Raw genomic sequence first — 22790 nt, 5'->3', positions numbered from 1 at the left:
TATATCTTCTTTGGAGAAATGTCTGTTTATGTCTTCTGACCATTTCTTAACTGGATTTTTTGGTTTTTGGGTGTTGAGCTAATAAGTTCTTTATAGATCTTGGATACTAACCCTTTTTCAGATATGTAATTTGCAAACATCTTCTCCCATTCCATAGGTTGCCTTTTGGTTTTGTTTATTTCCTTTGCTGTACAGAACCTTTTAACTTGATGAAGTCCCACTAGTTCATTTTTGCTTTTGTTTCCCTTGCCTCTGGAAATGTATGTATCTCCACAACATTGCTGTCACCGAGGTCAGTGAGGTTGCTGCCTATGTTCTCCTCTAGGATTTTGATGGATTCCTGTCTCACATTTAGGTCTTTTGTCCATTTTAATCTATTTTTGTATGTAGTATAAGAAAGTGGTCCAGTTTCATTCTTCTGCATGTTGCTATCCTGTTTTCCCAACACCATTTGTTGAAGAGACTGTCTTTTTCCCATTGAATATTCTTTCTTCCTTCGTTGAACATTAATTGAACATATAATTGGGTTTATTTCTGGGCCCTCTATTCTGTTCCATTGATCTTCATGTCTGTTTTTGTTTCTGAGCATCTTTAGAACAATTAATTTGAATTCTTTGTTGGGAATTACTGGGTATCCATTTCTTTGGGGTCATTGACAGAGTTTTACTTTGGTGGTCATGTTTTCCTCATTTTCATGATTCCTGTAGCCTTGCAAAGATGTCTGAGCATTTGAAGGAAGAATTACCTCTTCTAGACACTATGAACTGACTTTGATAAGGGAAATATTTCATCTGCATGCGGGTCATGCTGGAGCATCTTGTGATCTTGGGGTAGTGGTGCAAGGTGTCATGCTGTCTCTTTGCTCAGGCCTCTGAGGACCACAGCATTGACAGCTTTGTGGTCCTTGGCAAATACGATGGAGGCCCCCAGTGGCTATAAGGATTTTCAGTAGTGGCTCCAGGTCCTATGGCTAGGGACCAAGGCAGGAACTACTTGCATGTACATAGTTGGCTGTTGGGGTCATCTGTTTTTGTATAGTGGCAGGGGCTGGTTGAAGACACACTGTGGGTGCACTGGTAACTGATGGCACCTGACTGTCAGCATGTATTAGTGTGGCTGTTGGATCACACCATGGGTGCGTGGTATTCAGGGGTCCGTAACAGGTATCAGGCCAACAGCTTGCAAATGCACATCTGGAGAAATAGCCCTGAGCACGTACATGGTGGGGGTCAGTCATGGGGGTTTAGACTGGTGTCTTGTGCTCATGTACCCACAGAAACCTGGGCTGGCTGACAATGTGGTTCCCAGGCTTGGCAGGAGCCAGAGAGGGGCATGGCTGGAGAGGGACTTAGGAAGCTGGCATCAGTGAATACAAATACCTATGTGCCAAAAGCTGATGAAATCTGCTGGAAGTCTGTGGCAGCTATGTTGGCTCCTGATTCCTTCTTCAGGTGCAAAAGCTGTGTTTGTGGATTGAGCTGGTCACTCTGAATGGGGATCATTCCTACTGCATGGCTGCTATTGGCAGTCCATGTTTTCTTCCTTGTTCTAGCCATCTCTGTCCATCCCAGCTTTGCTGGCATGGGCAGGGTGAAACCAAAGTGGGACCTTTGTTCAGTGCCCCAAAGTTTGGGGGAGCCAGTGGTTATTCTGCTCTTCCTTTCCCAGTGAGGGGAACTTTATCTAGCTAGAAAGTTTCCTCTTGGCACTGAGCAGTGCCAGCTCGGGCTGGGATGATGTGGGCAAATTGAAGCTGTCTTCCTTTTCGTTTTGTGTGGTTATTCTCAGGTGTTTTGTTTCACTGTGTTGCTGAAGTTTCTTAAGTGGACTCCGGAGCTCTCCCAGAGCTGTTTTTGGTCATGGATACCTGTCTTACTTGCTGATCTTTGTTGGGAGCAAAGGCTGGGGTTTCCTACACCACCATTTGGGTGAATTTTTAAAACTGAAATGTGTGACTACTCAGTAGCCAAACTCTAGACTAGTGGTTCTCAAATAGGCTGCAGACTAGAATCATCTGGTGTGTGTGTGGGGGGGGGCACTCAAATATTGATATTTATCAATATCAATATTGATAAATTGGGACCACCGTAGGCCAATTAAATCAGAATTCCTGATGATAGAGCCTCAGGCAGCAGTAGAAAATCTCAAGTGAATCTAAAGTACAGCTAGGTTGAAAAGCATTCTGCGTAATTTTGGGGATTGCTCAGCTCCGCAGAAATATAGCATGGGCATAGAACTGAGGAAATGGAAACCAGGAGCCACTATCAGTGAGTGATATGAACCTAGAGTCAGACTTGACTCAAAATATAGTCTGTGATGGTAAGAGAGTATCCACCTATCTGCCTATTGGTGTCAGAATATCCATTAGCCTCAGAATATTCAATAAAAAGGTCAGTATTACCAGGCTTACTACTACTGTATACTTTTGTATTAATACAGTTATTAAGCTATTTAAAACTCTTTTAGTACCAATGCTAAAAATCTTTATTTTGAATATTTAATAGACTGTGCCTCACCATTTTACTGATTAAAATGCATTTTGCATATAAAACTTCAAATCATGTGGCCATTCCTGGAAAAACATTTTTTTCAATAAAAACATAACCTATTAATAAAGTCAGCATTTCCTCTGTTAGGCCCATGTAGCTATGCCCATAACTGGTATAGAAATTATCTTGTCTTTCTTTAGTCCAATTTCTACAAGCCTTTGTTGTAATAGTAAAGAACTACATCACGGTGGTAAACCATTCCTCCAGAGAGTCAACCAGTACTGGAAGAAACATGCCAAATTGATAATCAACTGACCTAATTGATTTAAAAAAGAAAGAAAATACAAACAAAAAAGAAAAATAAAGAGAGGCAGCATAAATGAATGCAATTATTAGAATATAGTTTGGAAAGAATTTAAATATCAATGAGGAAAAAAATAAAAAGAATGAACAACCAATAGGTGAACAAATATTGGAAATATTTTTAGAATTTTAAAGGCCCATCACTAATAAAAAAAAAGTATTATGTGTCAAAAGGAACCATTTTGACCAACTTTGGGATTATTTTGGAGAGCTCAATTTGGAAATTTGGGTGGTACTAGTACTACTGATGCCACCCTACATTATTTATCAAAACATGCCATTCCCTCAGCAACGTACTAAGTCATTTATCTTAAGAGATACATTGTTTAAAGGATAAAATTGTAATATTGGATTTGATTAACTTAATTTTTTTCTTAATTCTGTGTTATGTACCATATATGTGTTAAAAACACAAAAGGCGTCTAATTGCTGTAGCCTAGCATAAGGGAGGCAGTATTAGACTGAATTTTAGGAAATCTTTTATTTCCATTTGACTCTTCCCGCCAGTGGTGGGTGTACTTGAGGAGGGTCCCTCTATGTAGGAATGCTTAGATAATCATTAGTATGTACTTTCTATTTGAGTCCCATAAACTCATATCCTTATAATTGAAACCCCAAACTTCATAGGCTTTTTATTTTGTCTGCCGTTTAGATACAGCACAAGCATAAGGTTTTAATGAAAATGATCATCATAATGTTTAGTTGCAGTGTTATTCAGACTAATGAAAATGCTATACATTAGAAGTCATGCTATATTATATCAACATAGGAAATTATCACTGGTTTTTCAATTGTTCATTGAATTGTAGGTGGCAGAAAAGAAAGAAATTAAAGAATATTTTGAGTCAAACTTCTCTGAAGATGACACAACACATTTCAAGCTGCCTAAATATCGACGTTTATTAGAAACAATTTTGAAGTTTCTGATGTTGGTTGACTACATATTTCAAGAACTCATCCGTCAACTAATGAACACTGCAATCACACTACTTTTTGAATTATTTAATAATTCTGCTAGAATGCCATTTTCAATGGAAAAAAGGAATGAAGATCTCATTAAGTAAATCCCTCCTTTTTGACTTTTATAAAAGGGATATTATCATAATGAAATATATTTCCACTTATAGAGGAAATAGCCAATAATTTAAACTAGAATTTGTAGCACATTATATGTACTCAGCTTTTGCAATTACCTGAACTTCTTATCTGGTAATACTTTCCTTCATACTGTGCATAAAATTTAAGAAAATTTCCTCCCCCTGCCCCCCCAAAATTCTACCTAGGTTAGGTTGCTATGTGAAGTACATAACGCATGTACTTGAAGTGAAATTTGAAATTCAGATAATAATATCTTAGTGTAAGTATGTCCAAATATTACCTATACTAAAAATTATCATCTTGGAATTCAAATTTAATTTGATGTTCTGTACTAATTTGCTAAATCTGGCAATTGTATGCATAGGTATGCTGTATCTTCAAAGTTCAGAACTAGTTCTTAAAAAGTCATTTGTGAGAATGATTCTGAAAGTAGCCACAAAGTTCAGTTGGAATTTGAGTCAATTCCAACTACTTATTGAAAACAAAATATTTTTACCTATTTAAAGACTATTGTTAAAACCTTTTTATTATTTTGCACAACTGGATCTATCACTGTAATTTGTGAACCATGGAATATGAATTGACATTTGTAAAATATGTTCAAACTCAGAATTTAGCAATATCATTTTAAGTCAAATCAGAGTTTTAATATCAAAACTAGAGAACAAAAAAATATATCAATTCATAACATTTTGAAGACTCTTAAAGATAATATATTATTTCTCTAATTTGTTATTGAATCCAACAGAGCTTAAATCACTTTTCTAAGGCTTCATAAGCGATTTGGGTTTTTTTGTTTTTATAAATATTTGTTATTATTTGTAAACTATTTTATTTATTCATGAGAGACACAGAGAGAGAGAGAGAGAGAGGCAGAGACACAGGCAGAGGGAGAAGCAGGCTCCATGTAGGGAGCCCAATGTGGGACTCGATCCCATGTCTCCAGGAGAAGGACCTGGGCCAAAGGCAGACGCTAATCCACTGAGCCACCCAGGGATCCCCCTCATAAGCGATTTGAATCAGTGCCAGGACTTTAACCTGTATAAGCACAACTGTTTAGTAATAGCACAATATAATTTTATTTTCCCTAAAACTACAGGAGTGTGTATATGTGTATGTTTGTGTGTTTAAGAGAACTTTTAAATTTTGAACAAAATTTCTTAAATGATTTTTATTATTAGAGTTAATTCATCATGTAATAGAAAATTTGAAAAAAAAAAGAAAATTTGGAAAACAGAAATTACCCTCATTCAATAACTTAAATTCAATGTCTTATTATTTTTGATATTTCTCGTAGACTTTTCTTATGTAATTTTGTTGTTGTAATCCTAGTGTGCTATTTTGTAGTTTATTTTAAAAATACAACATGTCTTATATATATGTTTTTTAATGTTATAGGAGGAATACTTGTATAGTAGTTCAAGTACATGGTTTTTGGAGTTTTGGAGTCATACCACCTGGGTTTTAATCTCTGTTTCATCTCTGAAAAGCTGTGTGACTTTGGTTAGCTAGTATGCTAACAGACATTAGGAAATGCTTTAGACCTGTTTCCTATCTATAGACTGGAGATACCAGTAATACCTATATCATAGTGTTGTTTGAGAATAAACACAAAGTAAATGTCTGCCAAGTAGGAGCTACCATTATTGAATCTGTTTCTATCGACCTTCTTAACAGTATTGGTTTGTATTTCCATAATAACTAATGATATGGTGTATCCTTTCATATGATTAGTGGCTACTTGTATATCTTCTCTGAAGAAACGTCTTTTCAAGTCCTTTGTCCATTTTTAAGTTCTGTTGTCTTTTTATTATGTTATAAAGAGTCTTTAAATATATTTTGGGTACAAGACCCTTATTAATTCCAAATAATAGATAATTTGCAAAAGTTTTCTCCCATTCTGTGGGTCATCTTTTCACTTTCTTGATACTAACCTTTGGAGAATGAAAGTATTTAATTTTGAAAAAGGCCAATTTCGGGGGCACCTGGGTGGCTCAGTAGTTGAGGTCTGCCTTCAGCTCAGGGAGTAATCCTGGGGTCCTGGCATGGAGTCCTGCATCAGGCTCCCTGCAGGGAGCCTGCTTCTCCCTCTGCCTATGTCTCTGCCTCTCTGTGTCTCTCCTAAATAAATAAAAGATAAAATCTTTTTTTGAAGAAAGCCAGTTCTTCTTCAATTGTATTTTAAGTGTCATATCTAAGAAATCCCTGCCCATTGCAAGGTCATGAAGGTTCTATTTTTTCTTGTAAGATTTTCAGTTTTAGCTTCTGCATTTAGATCTTTGATCTACTTCCATTAAAGGTATTTTGTATGTATACAGTGTGAGATAAAAGTCTAAGTTAATTCTTTCCCACATGGGTGTCCACTTGTCCCAGCACTACTTGTTGAAAAGACTGTTCTTTCTGCATTGACTTGTCTCGGAACTCTTGTTGACAGTGAGTTGATGGGTTTATGTCTGGAATCTAAATTTCATTAGTTGATCTATAGGTCTGTCCTCCTGCCAGAACCATACTGTCTTCATTACTGCAGCTTTGTAGTAAGCTTTGAAATTGGGAAGTGTGAATCTTCCAGCATTGTTCATTTTCAACATGGTTTGGGCACTTTTGGCTCTCTTTCATTTACATATGAATTGTAGAATAAGATTCCCAATTTATGCAGGAAAAAAACAGCTGGAATTTATATAGGGATTGCATTGAATCTGTGGTAAATATGGAAACTTTCATTTTAATACTATAAAGTTTTCCAATCCATGAACATGGGTTTATCTTTCCATTTATATAGTCTATTTTTTCAGTGGTCTTTTGTTTTTCAGTGTATGTGTCATGCTTCCTTTATTTATTCTGAAGTATTTTATTCTATTTGATATTACTGTAAATTGAATTATTTTTTAAATTTTATTTTGGATTATTAATTGCTTGTGTATTGAAATAGAGCTGAATTTTATATATTGATCTTGTATCCAGCATCTTTGCTCAATTTGTTTATTAGTTCTATGTTTGTTGATTTGTTATTCCTCCTTAGGATTTTCTTTCTTTTTTAATAAATTTTTTATTGGTGTGCAGTTTACCAACATACAGAATAACACCCAGTGCTCATCCCGTCAAGTGCCCCCCTCAGTGCCCGTCACACATTCACCCCAACCCACCGCCCTCCTCCCCTTCCACCACCCCTAGTTCATTTCCCAGAGTTAGGATACTTTATGTTCTGTCTCCCTTTCTGATATTTCCCATACATTTCTTCTCCCTTCCCTTATATTCCCTTTCACTATTATTTATATTCCCCAAATGAATGAGAACATATAATGTTTGTCCTTCTCCAGTTGACTTACTTCACTCAGCATAATACCCTCCAGTTCCATCCACGTTGAAGCAAATGGTGGGTATTTGTCGTTTCTAATGGCTGAGTAATATTCCATTGTATACATAAACCACATCTTCTTTATCCATTCATCTTTCGATGGACACCGAGGCTCCTTCCACAGTTTGGCTATTGTGGACATGGCTGCTAGAAACATCGGGGTGCAGGTGTCCCAGCGTTTCATTGCATCTGTATCTTTGGGGTAAATCCCCAACAGTGCAATTGCTGGGTCGTAGGGCAGGTATATTTTTAACTCTTTGAGGAACCTCCACACAGTTTTCCAGAGTGGCTGCACCAGTTCACATTCCCACCAACAGTGTAAGAGGGTTCCCTTTTCTCCACATCCTCTCCAACATTTGTGGTTTCCTGCCTTGTTAATTTTCCCCATTCTCACTGGTGTGAGGTGGTATCTCATTGTGGTTTTGATTTGTATTTCCCTGATGGCAAGTGATGCAGAGCATTTTCTCATGTGCTTGTTGGCCATGTCTATGTCTTCCTCTGTGAGATTTCTCTTCATGTCTTTTGCCCATTTCATGATTGGATTGTTTGTTTCTTTGCTGTTGAGTTTAATAAGTTCTTTATAGATCTTGGAAACTAGCTCTTTATCTGATACATCATTTGCAAATATCTTCTCCCATTTTGTAGGTTGTCTTTTAGTTTTGTTGACTGTATCCTTTGCTGTGCAAAAGCTTCTTATCTTGATGAAGTCCCAATAGTTCATTTTTGCTTTTGTTTCTTTTGCTTTCGTGGATGTTTCTTGCAAGAAGTTACTGTGGCCAAGTTCAAAAAGGGTGTTGCCTGTGTTCTCCTCTAGGATTTTGATGGAATCTTGTCTCACATTTAGATCTTTCATCCATTTTGAGTTTATCTTTGTGTATGGTGTAAGAGAGTGTGTGAGAGAGTATGTGTCTGTTTTTGTGCCGGTACCACACTGTCTTGATGACCACAGCTTTTTAGTACAACCTGAAATCTGGCATTATGATGCCCCCAGCTATGGTTTTCTTTTTTAAAATTCCCCTGGCTATTCGGGGTCTTTTCTGATTCCACACAAATCTTAAAATAATTTGTTCTAACTCTCTGAAGAAAGTCCATGGTATTTTGATAGGGATTGCATTAAACGTGTAAATTGCCCTGGGTAACATTGACATTTTCACAATATTAATTCTGCCAATCCATGAGCATGGAATATTTTTCCATCTCTTTGTGTCTTCCTCAATTTCTTTCAGAAGTGTTCTATAGTTTTTAGGGTATAGATCCTTTACCTCTTTGGTTAGGTTTATTCCTAGGTATCTTATGCTTTTGGGTGCAATTGTAAATGGGATTGACTCCTTAATTTCTCTTTCTTCAGTGTCATTGTTAGTGTATAGAAATGCCATTGATTTCTGGGCATTGATTTTGTATCCTGCCACGCTACCAAATTGCTGTATGAGTTCTAGCAATCTTGGGGTGGAGGCTTTTGGGTTTTCTATGTAGAGTATCATGTCATCAGCGAAGAGGGAGAGTTTGACTTCTTCTTTGCCAATTTGAATGCCTTTAATGTCTTTTTGTTGTCTGATTGCTGAGGCTAGGACTTCCAGTACTATGTTGAATAGCAGTGGTGAAAGTGGACATCCCTGTCTTGTTCCTGATCTTAGGGGAAAGGCTCCCAGTGCTTCCCCATTGAGAATGATATTTACTGTGGGCTTTTCGTAGATGGCTTTTAAGATGTCGAGGAAAGTTCCCTCTATCCCTACACTCTGAAGAGTTTTGATCAGGAATGGATGCTGTATTTTGTCAAATGCTTTCTCTGCATCTAATGAGAGGATCATATGGTTCTTGGTTTTTCTCTTGCTGACATGATGAATCACATTGATTGTTTTACGAGTGTTGAACCAGCCTTGTGTCCGGGGATAAATCCTACTTGGTCATGGTGAATAATTTTCTTAATGTGTTGTTGGATCCTATTGGCTAGTATCTTGTTGAGAATTTTTGCATCCATGTTCATCAGGGATATTGGTCTGTATTTCTCTTTTTTGATGGGGTCTTTGTCTGGTTTTGGAATTAAGGTGATGCTGGCCTCATAGAACGAATTTGGAAGTACTCCATCTCTTTCTATCTTTCCAAACAGCTTTAGTAGAATAGGTATGGTTTCTTCTTTAAACGTTTGATAGAATTCCCCTGGGAAGCCATCTGGCCCTGGACTCTTGTGTCTTGGGAGGTTTTTGATGACTTCTTCAATTTCCTCCCTGGTTATTGGCCTGTTCAGGTTTTCTATTTCTTCCTGTTCCAGTTTTGGTAGTTTGTGGCTTTCCAGGAATGCGTCCATTTCTTCTAGATTGCCTAATTTATTGGCGTAGAGCTGTTCATAATATGTTTTTAAAATCGTTTGTATTTCCTTGGTGTTGGTAGTGATCTCTCCTTTCTCATTCATGGTTTTATTAATTAAGTCTCTCTCTTCTTTTTAATAAGGCTGGCTAATGGTTTATCTATCTTATTAATTCTTTCAAAGAACCAACTCCTGGTTCTATTGATCTGTTCCACAGTTCTTCTGGTCTTGATTTCGTTGAGTTCTGCTCGAATCTTTATTAACTCTCTTCTTCTGCTGGGTATAGGATCTATCTGCTGTTGTTTCGCTAGCTCCTTTATGTGTAAGGTTAGCTTTTGTATTTGAGTTCTTTCCAGTTTTTGAATGGATGCTTGTATTGTGATGCATTTCCCACTTAGGACTGCTTTTGCTGCATCCCAAAGCTTTTGAATGGTTGTATCTTCATTCTCATTAGTTTCCATGAATCTTTTTAATTCTTCCTTAATTTCCTGGTTGACCAGGAGAAAAAGAGAGGAGAGAAAGAAGGAAAGAAAAGAGAAAAAGAAAAAAGAAAAAGAGGAAAAAAAGAAAAAAAGAGAAGAAAACGAGAAAGAAAGGAAAAAAGGGTGGGGAAGCAAACAAATCAAAAAGAAACAAACAAACAAAAAAAACATGGGGGAGTATCTTCTGATTCTGTATACTTTAAGTCCCTTGACTTCCCTGGAACTGGTCCGTCTAGCTGGTCTTCTGGGGGAGGGGCCTGTTGTGCCGATTTTCAGGTGTTAGCACTTGGGGGAGCTGGTCTGCCCCCTGCCTGGTGCAGGGCTCAGCGGGGGTTGTTTACCCCGTGAGGCCCTAGGAGGAACAACCCCAGTGGCAGCGGCCAGCTCTGGAGCCCTGGAGTCAGCTCCTGCAGTAACCACAGAGCTCTCCGTCTGCAGCCCCTGGATGCTCCCGGGGCGGGGCCGCTGATCTGCTCAGCTCGGGGCAGGAGCGTCCTTGCTGTCCTGGGCCCTCCGGGCCTCTGCCTGTCCCGGGGGAGGCCGGATCCTGGGCTGTGTCCCGGCGCCCTGTGCTCCGGCGCCTGCGCTGTTGGATTCGCGCTCCCGGCCGCGCAGCCCCCTCCGCGGAGCCGCCGCCCGAGCCCCTCTGAGCTGGTCCCGGAGCCGCGCAGCCCCCTCCTCACGGAGCCTCTTCCTCTGCCGGAGCCGCCTCTCTGCAGAGCCGCCGCCCGAGCCTCTCCGGGCTGCTCCGGGTCCCGCCATGCGCCCTGCAGCCCTTAGGGAGCTCGGCGCACTCTCCCCGGGGCCCAGGTGTCTGTTACTGTCCCAGGGAGCCTGAGGGCATCCCTGCCCTCCTGGGGTCCTGCTCTAACTCCCTGCGAGCCCCTTTCCGCCCGGGAAGGTTGGTGCAGCTCCTGCTTCTCCGGGACGGGGCTCTCCTGTCCTGGGGACACTCGCCCCAGCCTCAGCCTGGCTCCTCGCGGGGCCCCTCCCCCTTGGAGGCCTTTTGTGTCTTTATTTCTTTTTCCCCGTCTTCCTACCTTGATAGAAGCGCGAACTCCTCTCACTGTAGCATTCCAGCTGTTCTCTCTTTAAATCTCAGGCCGAATTCGTAGATTTTCAGGATGATTTGAAGGTTATCTAGGTAATTTGGTGGGGACAGGTGACTTGGGGACCCTACTCTTCCGCCATCTTGCCCCTCCCCTCTCCTTAGGATTTTCTATGCAGGATCATGACACCTGCAAATAGAGATAATTTTACTTCTTTTTTGTCCAGTCATACATCTTTTATTACTTTTTGTTGCCTTAATTGCCCTAGCTAGAATCTTTAGTATCTTGTTAATAGAAGTGGCAAGAGTGAACATTCCTGCTCTTGGGAAATTTTAATCTTTTTTCATTAAGTATGATGTTAGCTGTGGGTTTTTTGCAGATTCTTTTATCAGGTTGAGGAAGTTTCCTTTTACTGTTTATTCAATGTTTTTACATGAAACGTTGGATTTTGTTAAATGCTATTTTCCTATGTCAGTTGAAATGACCATGTTTTTTACTTTATGCTACTAAAGTGTACATTAAGTTACATAACGTACATTTTTGTATGTTGAGCCAACCTTGCATTCTTCGGATAAATTCTACTTGATTATGGTATATAATCCTTTGTATATATAGCTCCATTGAATTTTCTCGTATTTTGTTGAGGATTTCTGTGTCTCTGTTTATAAAGCATGTTGTTCTGTAGTTTTCTTGTCATGTCTTCATTTGGTTTTGGTTCCAGGAAAATAGTGGGCTCATAGAATGAATTGATATAATTTCTTCCTTAAATATTTGACAGAAGTCACAAGAAAACCTATCTGGGCCTAGGGCTTTCTATTTTGAAAGCTTATGAATTGTTCAGTTTCTTTAATAGATGTGGTCCTATTCAGATTGTCTATTTCTCTGATTTTTATAAGAGGAGGTAGATATTTTTTAAATATTCTGTGCCATTCCTGCTGCCAGAAATTCCAAATAGGTCTATTTATTTATTTTTTTACCTTTTCGTCCTTAAATTGAGATGTTGGTCATATCTTATTATAGTTTTATACTGCTTTTTAACTCAGTCTGATATTTTCTGTCTTTTGATTAGGACATTGAATAGGTTCAATGTAATCATTTAGTAATAAGTGGTATGCTTTTCTTACTCCTATTTTATTTATGCTTATTTTGTCATTTTTTCTCTTTCCCTTTCTCAATTTTCTCTTCTTTGTTGATTCAAATGGCTCTTAATTCCCAATGCTTTCCTCTAACTCCTTGTTTCAGTTTTCTTGTGCTTTTCAGTGTGTTTAAGAATTCTTGATCTCCCTCATTATTGTGATTTAAATTTTATTTCCCTATTTAGCATATATTTGTAAATCTTTATTTTTTTTTATAAAAATCCTTCATTTTGGGGCACCTGGGTGGCTCAGTGGTTGAGCGTCTTTTCCATCCTGCTGAAATGAGATATGATATTTTTTATTGTAGTAAAATACAAGTAACAATTCAGTATCACTAAGTGCATTCATAATATTGTGCAACCATCACCATATCCATTTCCAGAACGTCTTCATCACCCCAAACTGAAACTCTGTGTCCAATAAACAGTAATTCCTCATTCCCCATGCGTGGCCCCCTTCCTCCCACCAAGCTCTCATGACCTCTAATACAAATTCTCTATGAATTTGCCTATTCTAGATAACCTCACTTAGTGAAGTTTTCATACATATTTGAAATTTTTGCCTGACTTATTTTGCTTAGCGTGTTTTCAGGGTTCATTCATATTGTAAAATGTATGAGAATTTCTTTCCATTTCAAGGCTAGATAATAATCCATGTGTGTATATATCATGTTTTATTAGTCCATTCATCTGTTGTTGGACATTTGGATCGTTTCACCTGTTGACTCTTGTGAATGATCTTGTTATGAGCAGTGGTATGTAAATTTCTGTCTGAGGCTCTCAAGTGGAGCTGCTAGGTTATATGGTAATTCTACATGTAAGTCTTTGAGGAATTTCCCTGCTATTTTCCACAGTAACTGTACTAGTATTATTCCCACCAGCAAGCCGCAAGGGTCTAATCCTCACCAACACTTACTGTTGATATCTTTTAGAATATAGTAGCTATCCTAAATGGTGTGAAGTTATATTTCACTGTGACCTTGATTTGTATTCCCCTGATGATTAGTGATGCTGACCATCTTTTATTATACTGACTGGCCATCTGTATATATCTTCTTTGGAGGAATGTCTATTTTGTGTTCTGGATATTAGTAAGATATAACAGTTTAGAAAGATTATGTTTCTTCTTTCTTAATCTAGAATATACAAGGACATCTTTGCTTTCACTGGAAAGATAACAAATGATTGTGAAGGATTTGTTGATAATTCAAACTTACATGCCACTTCTGTTTTAAAGTCAGAAGTAAAAACGGAAGCAGATGTTAATGAGGTAAAATGGTCTTTGAAAAATATAAGCATAGTTTTTTAAATGTAATATGAATAAGTCTTTAAATTAAAAATATGATTTATGATTATTCAAAATTTCTTGTGCACACACAGATACCCCTTCCATTGTAGAAAGCTATAATTACACTTATCTCATTTGGCTCATTTGTTCATGCATTGAGTACTTATTAACAGTCACTGAGCTAGGCACCAAAATAGAGCAGTGGGCAGAACAATTCCCTGACCTCTTGGAGTTTATATTTTTCAGAGAGAGACAGATATTGAAGTGATGAGTGCTATGAAGAAACACAAAGGAAGATAAGGGAATGAAGAGTGATGCTGTGTGCTACTTTACATGGGAGTAATCAGGAAAGACCACTTATCTGCAGTAGCAGCCACCCCATCCTACCCCGACTCCTCTATACCCCTTACTTTTTGCTGTTCTTCAAAGTACTTCTTTTCCCCTTGTTATTAACTAAAGAATGACACAAGACAAATAGGAAAAATCCTGACAGAATCCTAAAAACTTTCATTAGGAAATCTTTCCTTGCCATGAAGAATTGTACCCCAATCCCCACAATATTTTATTAGGATTAAACTTTAGATGGTAGATGCTTGTCCTGTTCAGCAAAAGCAGCATTTTTTATGAGATAGTACTATATAATATGTATACTTTACACATTTTTCCTTTTAAAAAATATTTTAGGTAGATTTGGTAACAAGGGAAAATGTCTACATTTTTATTTTGTTTTTCTTTTATTATTAGTGTACTTTAAAAAAAGATTTTATTTATTTATTTATTCATGAGAGACACAGAAAGAGAGAGGCAGGCTCCATTCAAGGAGCCCGATATGGGACTCAATCCCAGGACTCTGGGGTCACACCCTGAGCCAAAGGCAGACATTCAACCACTGAGCCACCCAGGCATCCCATTATTACGGTATTTTAAGAAATATGTTTTAGGAGATTTTTGCCCATTAATCTCCTGGATTGATTTTTCTTATTATTTTGTAGGAATTCTCAATGTCTGTATGGCAGTTATCTTTTCCTACTAGATGGTTTGTTACTTTTATTCCCTTATGATGTATTTTTATTATTAGTAATTCCTTCTTTTCAAGATTTACTTATTTGAGAGAGAGAGTGAGTGTGGGAGTATAGGCAGAAGGAGAGAGAGAGAGGGAGAGAGGGAGGGAGAAAGAGAGAAAATGAAGCAGGCTCCCTACTGAGTGTGAAGCCAACATGGGGCTCTATCTCATGACCTGAAGATCACAATCTGGGCCAAAATCAAGAGTCAGAGGCTCAACAAACTGAGCCACCCAGGTGTCCCTATTATTAGTAATTCTTCATTTCAATGTAAGTCCTCTTAGTTGTATTCATGTTTGGAATTATTTACCTTCCTAAGTCATAAATATGTTCTCCTTTATTTTCTTATGAAAGTTTTAAAATCCATCTTTCATGTCTCTAATTTATCTGTGTGTAGTGTGTGTTAGGATTCATTTTCATTTTTTTCTATCTGAGTGACTGAGTTACTCAGGCACGGTTTCTTTACATCCTTTCCCTGTTGATCTTCCTGGCAGCTGTTTCTTCATTTATCATATGTGTCCATACACGTATGTCTTCTGTTTCTAAACTGTTACTCTGTTGTTGATCTATCTGCCAGTTACTGTGCCAATCCCACACCAGATTAATGGGATAGCTTTGAAATAAGTCTCCTTTTCTAAGAGTGTCTTGTCTATTCTCAGCTGTTTGCACTTCCATATATGTTTTAGAATCAGACCCTATTTGGATTTTGATTAAAATTGCCTAGAAGATGGGGAGAGGTAATATTTTATGACATTGAGTCTCCCTACATGATTGTGTAATTTATTTGAGTCTTCTTTAATTTCTTTCAATGTCTTTTATAATTTTTTCCATAAAAATGTTGTGTATTTTTTTGTGGATTTAACCTATGTGCTTTATAGCCCCTGCCTGTACTTTAACAGCATTGTTATTTTAGTAGCTTCTACTAGTTCTTTATGAACACTTCAGAATAGAAATATTTTTTAAATAAAAATATTTGCATTGCTTTAATTTTTTCCTTAGAATTAACATTAAATCAGCACTATGGACCTTTTATGGCCTTCCATTTCCATTGCAGAATTTCTCTTTAGACAACATTATACTAATTTCTATTAAAGACTGCCTTCTAAATGTACCCAATTATATACTGGCTGATGCTTATTAATAACAAATTTTGGATTAACTGGTCTTAATTTTTGCTTATTGCTCAGAATACTGGATGCTTTCCTTATGCTCATTAGCTATTTATATGTCTCATTTTTATGACTTTTTGATATCCTTTCCATTTTTCTTTTTTTTAAATTTTTTTTTATTTTTTTTCCTTTCCATTTTTCTAATGGAGTTTTCTTTTTTTCTTACTGAATTACAAAACTATAATATAGAGACTATAACCATTTGTTATATCATGAAAACATAAATCTTGGTGCATTAATTTTTCTGTGCATTTTTTAATCCACCCTCCATAGTCCACAGTGAATTTTTTTTTTAAATACTGGGATATACATGTTAAAGTTTGTATAGGGTCACTGTTATCCTGCATCTGTACATTCCCTCACTCAAGACCTGTGTCACATGTGTGGTAGTCTAGGTCCAGGTCCCACTAACATCACTTAGTAATGTTCCACTAAGTGCCCACAGTGTGGGGCATGTTTCCCAGCTGCTGGAAGTGCTGTTAGCAGACGGCCTTTAGCTGTCGTCTTTTTCAGAGACGACTTCAAGTACAGACCCCTTGTTCAAGGTCATGCCCCTTTTTGGGGGTGGCCCCCATGCAATGAACAGTTGTTATAAGGGTGACAAGACATGGCATCTCAATCCTATTCTGGACACTTCTGAAGGGCTGTTTGAGCTCCTGTGCTCCTTAGGGGTTGGCTGAGCCTGTAGTGTGGCTTGTATGACAACTCAGCTCTCGCCTCTAAGACTGTGATAAATAGCCTCTGAACAGGTTTTCTTATGGACTAGTTGAAAGTTTCTCTGTGTTGTGTAGACTTGGGCATGGATTGCTGGGTCATGGGATTGGCACTTCATTTAAACACCACTCTCTTGGTCTCCAACAAGAATAGAAGTTAAAGTCCTGTTACCAGTGCATTTCTCCATATTTGATGACTTTTTAATTCTTGCCAGTCAGGGAATCAGTATGTAATCAGTGATGTCTCACTGTTTCTATTTCTCTTTACCAATGTGGTTTCATATCTCTATTGACTATTTTAATTTTTCTTCTTTGAATTGCATATTGATACTTTGAACATTTTTTTCTATTGGGTTTCTTACTGATTTGGGGCTTTCTTGTGTATTCTAGATATTGATTTGTTAATTTTAGACTTTGTTAATATTACCTCTTAACTGTATCTCTGTCCATTAACCTTTGGTATTAGAAATTCTTAATTTGATTTTCTACTTTGCTTATGATTACGTTTGTTTATGTAATGCAATCATATGATTACATTATGATTACAATGCTGTAGACAGCCTTGTGATCCTGGCATAAATCCTGTCTGTCCCTGGTTCTACTCTTGCCCCACCCACAGCCCTAACTGTAGCATCTCACTCATACTTTGCCTTCTAGTATCTGACCTTGGTTCTCTCCTATTTTTGATAAACTCATGGATATCACCTCAGTTTTTGAGCTCATTCTAACATCCAGTCCAAGAAGAGATAGAAAGCAGGGTGCCTGGGTGGCTCAGTCAGTTAAACATTTGCCTGTAGCTTAGGTCATGATCCCAGGGTCCTGGGGTCAACTGGCATCAGACTCTGTGCTCAGTGGAGAGTCTGCTTGTCCCTCTCCTTCTGCCCCTCCCCCAGCTCATGGTCTCTCTCTCTCTCTCTCTCTCAAATAAATAAATAAAAAATCTTTAAAACACAAGATAATTATTTTATTTGGGGATGTATTAAGTTAGAGGTCCCTCCGGGCAACCAGATGAAAATATTTTCATTAGGATTTTGGGAATCTAGATTTGACTCTTAGAGAGCAGGGCTAAAGTGGGGGAGGTGCTCATTTCCCATTGTGTACTGTAGAGTTTAGATTAACTATTTCTCTCTTATACAATCCTGAGGAAATCAAACTATTTGCTGACCCATTCTTTTTGGCACACACACACACACACACAAAATAGCAAAAAAAAATTATTACCAAAAGATTTTCAAGCCCCACTTCATATTTTAACTGTGAGCTATGGAATCACAGACCCACAACAAAGTTCAGCCCTACCACATGTTAGTAACATAGCCTTTGACAAATTAAAAGAAGCTTCCCTAGTCTCAGCTTCTTTTTATGTATAATAAGAGTAATAATTTCTACCCCAGGGTTACTCTGAAGTTGAGGTAAAGGTAGCTTATTTACCATAGTGCCTAGGATGTGATAAACACTAATCAAATAGAAATCAAATAGTATCAAATAGTGTAGTATGCTGTATCAAGTATACTTCAGTATTTGGTCTAAGTCCAAGTATACTGGGCAGCCCGGTAGAGTCCCACGTCAGGCTCCCTACATGGAGCCTGCTTCTCCCTCTGCTTGTGTCTCTGCCTCTCTCTGTGTGTGTCTCTCATGAATAAATAAATAAAATATTTTAAAAAATAACCGACTTCCTTTAAAAAAAAGTCCAAGTATACTATATCAAATAGTAACTATAGTATACATATTTCAAGAACAATTCTTTGCAAAATATTTATGTACTATAATATAGGAAGGTATGTAGGGGTTGAGGGCCAGTACCAGAATTCAAGGTTATTTTCCAGAAGAAGCTGTACAACATATTATATATTTGTTGGAATTGTCTGTGAACTTTAGTGTGATAAACCATACATACATAACATACAATTTACCATTTTAACGTAAAATTCAGTGGCACTGGTACATTCACAATGAGGTGCATTATTGGCACTATCCATTTTGTAGTTTTTCATCATCCCACAGAATCTCCATATTTATTTGTGTGGAATGTTTAAGGATTGCATATCACCTTCAGCATCTACTCCAGCTTTTTCCGCAGCAGCTTAACAGGGTGTTCATGGTGTTTGTTTATATTGTTAACTGCCTTTATTTGTTAATGAATGGTCAAGGTTCTAGCAGGCAACTTAAAACTACCACTCTAAGAAACACTGGGTTCCTCCAGAACAGTGGATTTATGTGGGGCTCTTAGGGATCCATATGTTAGTGGAGAACTCATGTGTAGACAGAGCCTAAGAGCAAATATATTGTCTAAGAAAGATATTCATACATAAAATACTCCAATTATTTCCAGTAGGGATGGATACCTGTATTGGGATATGTACGTTAAAGTGAAGAACTAGCACATATAGTAGTGGATTTGAAGTATATTCCTGATTCATAATTCTTAACTTATAGTACACAGTACAATCTCCTCAGCTTTTATTTATTTATTTAAAATATTTTATTTATATATTCATGAGAGACATGGAGAGAGAGAGGCAGAGACACAGGCAGAGGGAGAAGCAGGCTCCATGCAGAAAGCCCGATGTTGGACTCTATCCCAGGAATCCAGGATCACACCCTGAGCCAAAGGCAGATGCTCAACTGCTGAGCCATCCAGGTGTCCCTCTCCTCAGATTTTATTTTATTTTTTTTTAATTTTTTTTCTCCTCAGCTTTTAAATGATTCAAATTCTTGGTATAAAATTGCTCAATCGAAGTATTGTACACCTGAAACTAATATAACATTGTATGTTAATTATACTTAAATTTAAAAACAAATATTCTTGGGTCTTCCCCCTGACCATTTAACTCAATCTCTGGGGATGGGCCTAAGAATTTGTATTTTTAATAAGCTCTCAAATGATTAATATGTAGTCACTCTGACATTAAGGCATTAATTTACAGTCTTTGGGGGGCGCTACTGCATTATAATGTGTCATGTTTTACATTAACTGATTTTAATATGGAAATGTCAGTTACATGGTAATATAATGTTATTGTTATACTGAAGTTATTATTGATCATTTAAAAGTTAGGTCTGTATCATCCTAAGTTAAAAGGAACGTTCTTTCAGTTACATATTGTCACCATCACCCTAACATGTCTGTTCATTAGATTTTAAATAGTATTAAAGTGGATGAAGATTTGAGAAAAATCTATGCACCGATATTTGAAGTAACTGTACACTTAAGTGTACCTGAAGAGAGTGACTCTTCAGGAAATTCCACAGAGAAATTTGATGAGTCTGACAAGTCCTCTGAAGAATCTGAGGTGTGTGAAGATGAGGCATCAACAAATGAAGTCAGTTGTGTCATAAAACACTCAGGTGAAGAACTGCTCCCAATAATGAAGAAACAAAAAAAAACATTTTACAACTTAGAAGGAATTCTTTCAGGTAAGATGAAGGAGACTATTAAGAATGAAAGGAAATGTCCTAACAGTCAGAAAAGACAAATGAGAGAGAACTGTAGTAGTTTATATATGATCCGTGACTAGGAAGTAAGTGTTTAGAATGCACAAAGTGCACATAAACTTAGATCATTTGTGGTGTGTGTAGTAGTCTCAGTACTCACACCATTTCTCACTAGTGGGGTCCTGAGGACCTCATGAGGATGAACACCACCTGGGATGCTTGTTAATAGTTCAGACTCTCAGATTCCATTAGGATCTGAGGATGAGGTGTCCTGCTCAAACACTATCTTTCAGATGACCTTTCAAGTTTATTCTTTAGTCTTTGGGAAGCACTGACACGTATCAATTGGTCATTGAGCTGGTTTAAGTATCAATGTTTTATTCTCTTTTTTTTCAATGGATTCTTACAGATACAGAAATCATGGCTGAGTTTGAGAATAAATACATGTATGATGAGTAAGTAGTAGACATTTTTTAAATTACAAGTAATTGTAATTTATATTAGTTACTGTATTTTTCTGAAATAAGCTTTTATTTTCTCAGATTTTCAGAATTTGCTGCAAATCTCTTCTTAGCTCCCAACAGATTAGAGTTTTCAATAAAAATTCAAAATATGGTGGCTGACATTGAAAAATGTATAAGTAAGTATTTTAAAAATTTAGCTAGATACATTGTCATCTTTGACAGTACTTTTTTAGATTTAGGCATTTGATGCTTATACCCAGAAATGTGGCCACCCATTATGGTATATTAGGAGATGAGACATTCCCAGTCTTTGGGATCAATTGGTGTGAACTTGGGATTATTTGAGGATATGGGATTTATACATATAACCACAGAGTGCATAGAAGATGGGAATTAGGAAAACAGCCTAAGGTTTGGATTTTTTCAATGATATACTACAGAATTTTGTGAGACTTTAATAAGCCATATATGATAGCATAGCAAATATATTGTTTCCATCTTAAACAGATTTTTATTCTTTTCTAGCTATGTGTATACAGTCTGAAATTACATGGCGGTTACTAGCCTGACCAATGAATTGCTCCTTTCTCCATAATCTAAGTCTTATAAAGATCTTAACACAGCAGGACCCTTGTCAACTTTTTAAATGTTTTAATTTCCTCTTGTTACTAATAAATTTGGGGAGGGATATTTTTAGATGGTCAGATATCTTTGTTTCTTCTAAAAATTTTGCCCACTAATTTTAGCTTTAATTTGTGGATCTAGCCACTAATTAATTAGTGGATCCATTTCTTTGTTCAGTTATTTATTTACATAAATATGGATTCAGTGATCTATGTATATATTCATATATGTATATATACGTGTATTGTGTCTGTGTGTATATTTACCTGAGAAAAACTAAAACATCTTGATCACCTCATCATTTCAGTCACCCTTATACAACAGCTATTTGCATTTTTAGTTTCATAAGCATACATTAGTGAAATTTATGTTTAAAATATTTTATCACTATTATAGACATTTTCCACATTGTTGAATATGCTCTTAAAATCATCATTTAGATGGCTGCATAATATTCCATTACATTAATGTGCAATAATATGTTTAACCATGAGTGCAAAGTTAAACATGCTCATTTCTACACATTGTCATGCCATTAATGTCTACCACACAACTTGTGGTTCCCATGGGATCTTCTCACAGAATAACTGCATAGGAGTGAAACTGATGGGTCTCAAGTCTTTCACTGATGTGTGGTTCTTTCTTAATCTGTAATATGAGTTTTAAGAAAAATAGGTTGTTTGGCTTGATTTTATGGTGATATTTCTGCTGCAAAGAACATAATCTTTATAGTATAACATGTGTAGAGCCTTTTAGAAAAGGCTCCAGGATATGGTGTCTAAGTTAGACAGGCTTGCCTAGTGAACATCATAAAAAACATTCTCCTATGTCTAATTCTATTATGACTTCATTTTTATGTTTAAATATTTGATTGCTCTAACATTTATTTGGCATTCTTTCCAGAATGTCATTTAAGTGGATAGGTAGGCTTTTGGGTCTGGCTTTTTTTCAGATTCATTAATACTTTTGCATGAAGCAATAGCCTGGTTCCTTTTTATTGCAGAGTTGTGTTCTGTTGTCAAGATGCACCACGGTTTGTTTATTCACTCACATCGGGTTTTTCCAGTTTGAGGCAGTTACGAATAAAATTGCTATAAACATTCACATACAGGTTTTTGGATGAACATAAGTTTTCTTTTTTCTTGGGTTGATAATCAGGGGTAGGATTGCTGGGTCATATGGTAGGTATATGTTTAATTTTATGAGAATTGCAGAGTGGTTGTGTCATTTGCTTTCCTTTTTTTTTAATTTTTTTAAAATTTATTTATTTATGATAGTCACAGAGAGAGAGAGAGAGAGAGAGAGAGAGAGAGAGAGGCAGAGACATAGGCAGAGGGAGAAGCAGGCTCCATGCACCGGGAGCCCGATATGGGATTCGATCCTGGGTCTCCAGGATCGTGCCCTGAGCCAAAGGCAGGCGCCAAACCGCTGCGCCACCCAGGGATTCCTCATTTGCTTTCCTACCAACAATGTGTAAAGTTCTAGTCACTCTTCATCCTTGTCACCACTTGGTATCGTCAGATTTACAAATTTAGCCATTGTAGTAGGTGTATAGTGATACCTCATTGTGGTTCTATTTTGCATTTCACTAATGACTAACATTGTTCATCTTTTCATATGCTTATATGTATATGCTTATGTGCATTTTTTGTGGTCAGATATTCAAATCTTTTGCTTATTTCTTTTTATTGAGATGTTTGTTTCCATATTTTCAAGTTGTGAGATGTACCCTGGATACAAGTCTTTTATCAGATATAAGA

The 22790-nt window shown here is 37.1% G+C and overlaps 1 protein-coding gene across 1 annotated transcript in view; it reads left to right on the top strand.

Moving 5' to 3' along the window:
- Positions 1-22790, top strand: part of DNAH14 (dynein axonemal heavy chain 14) — a 321116-nt gene that overhangs the window by 50903 nt on the left and 247423 nt on the right. The window contains 5 exon segments of the mRNA XM_055324379.1: positions 3662-3912; positions 13417-13546; positions 19645-19924; positions 20352-20397; positions 20485-20582. Of these exon segments, the coding sequence (XP_055180354.1) occupies positions 3662-3912; positions 13417-13546; positions 19645-19924; positions 20352-20397; positions 20485-20582 (805 nt within the window).

This window comes from Nyctereutes procyonoides, unplaced genomic scaffold (assembly GCF_905146905.1).
Source record: "Nyctereutes procyonoides isolate TBG_1078 unplaced genomic scaffold, NYPRO_anot_genome, whole genome shotgun sequence".
NCBI classification, from domain to species: domain Eukaryota; kingdom Metazoa; phylum Chordata; class Mammalia; order Carnivora; family Canidae; genus Nyctereutes; species Nyctereutes procyonoides.
This window is presented reverse-complemented; position numbering and strand designations above follow the sequence as displayed.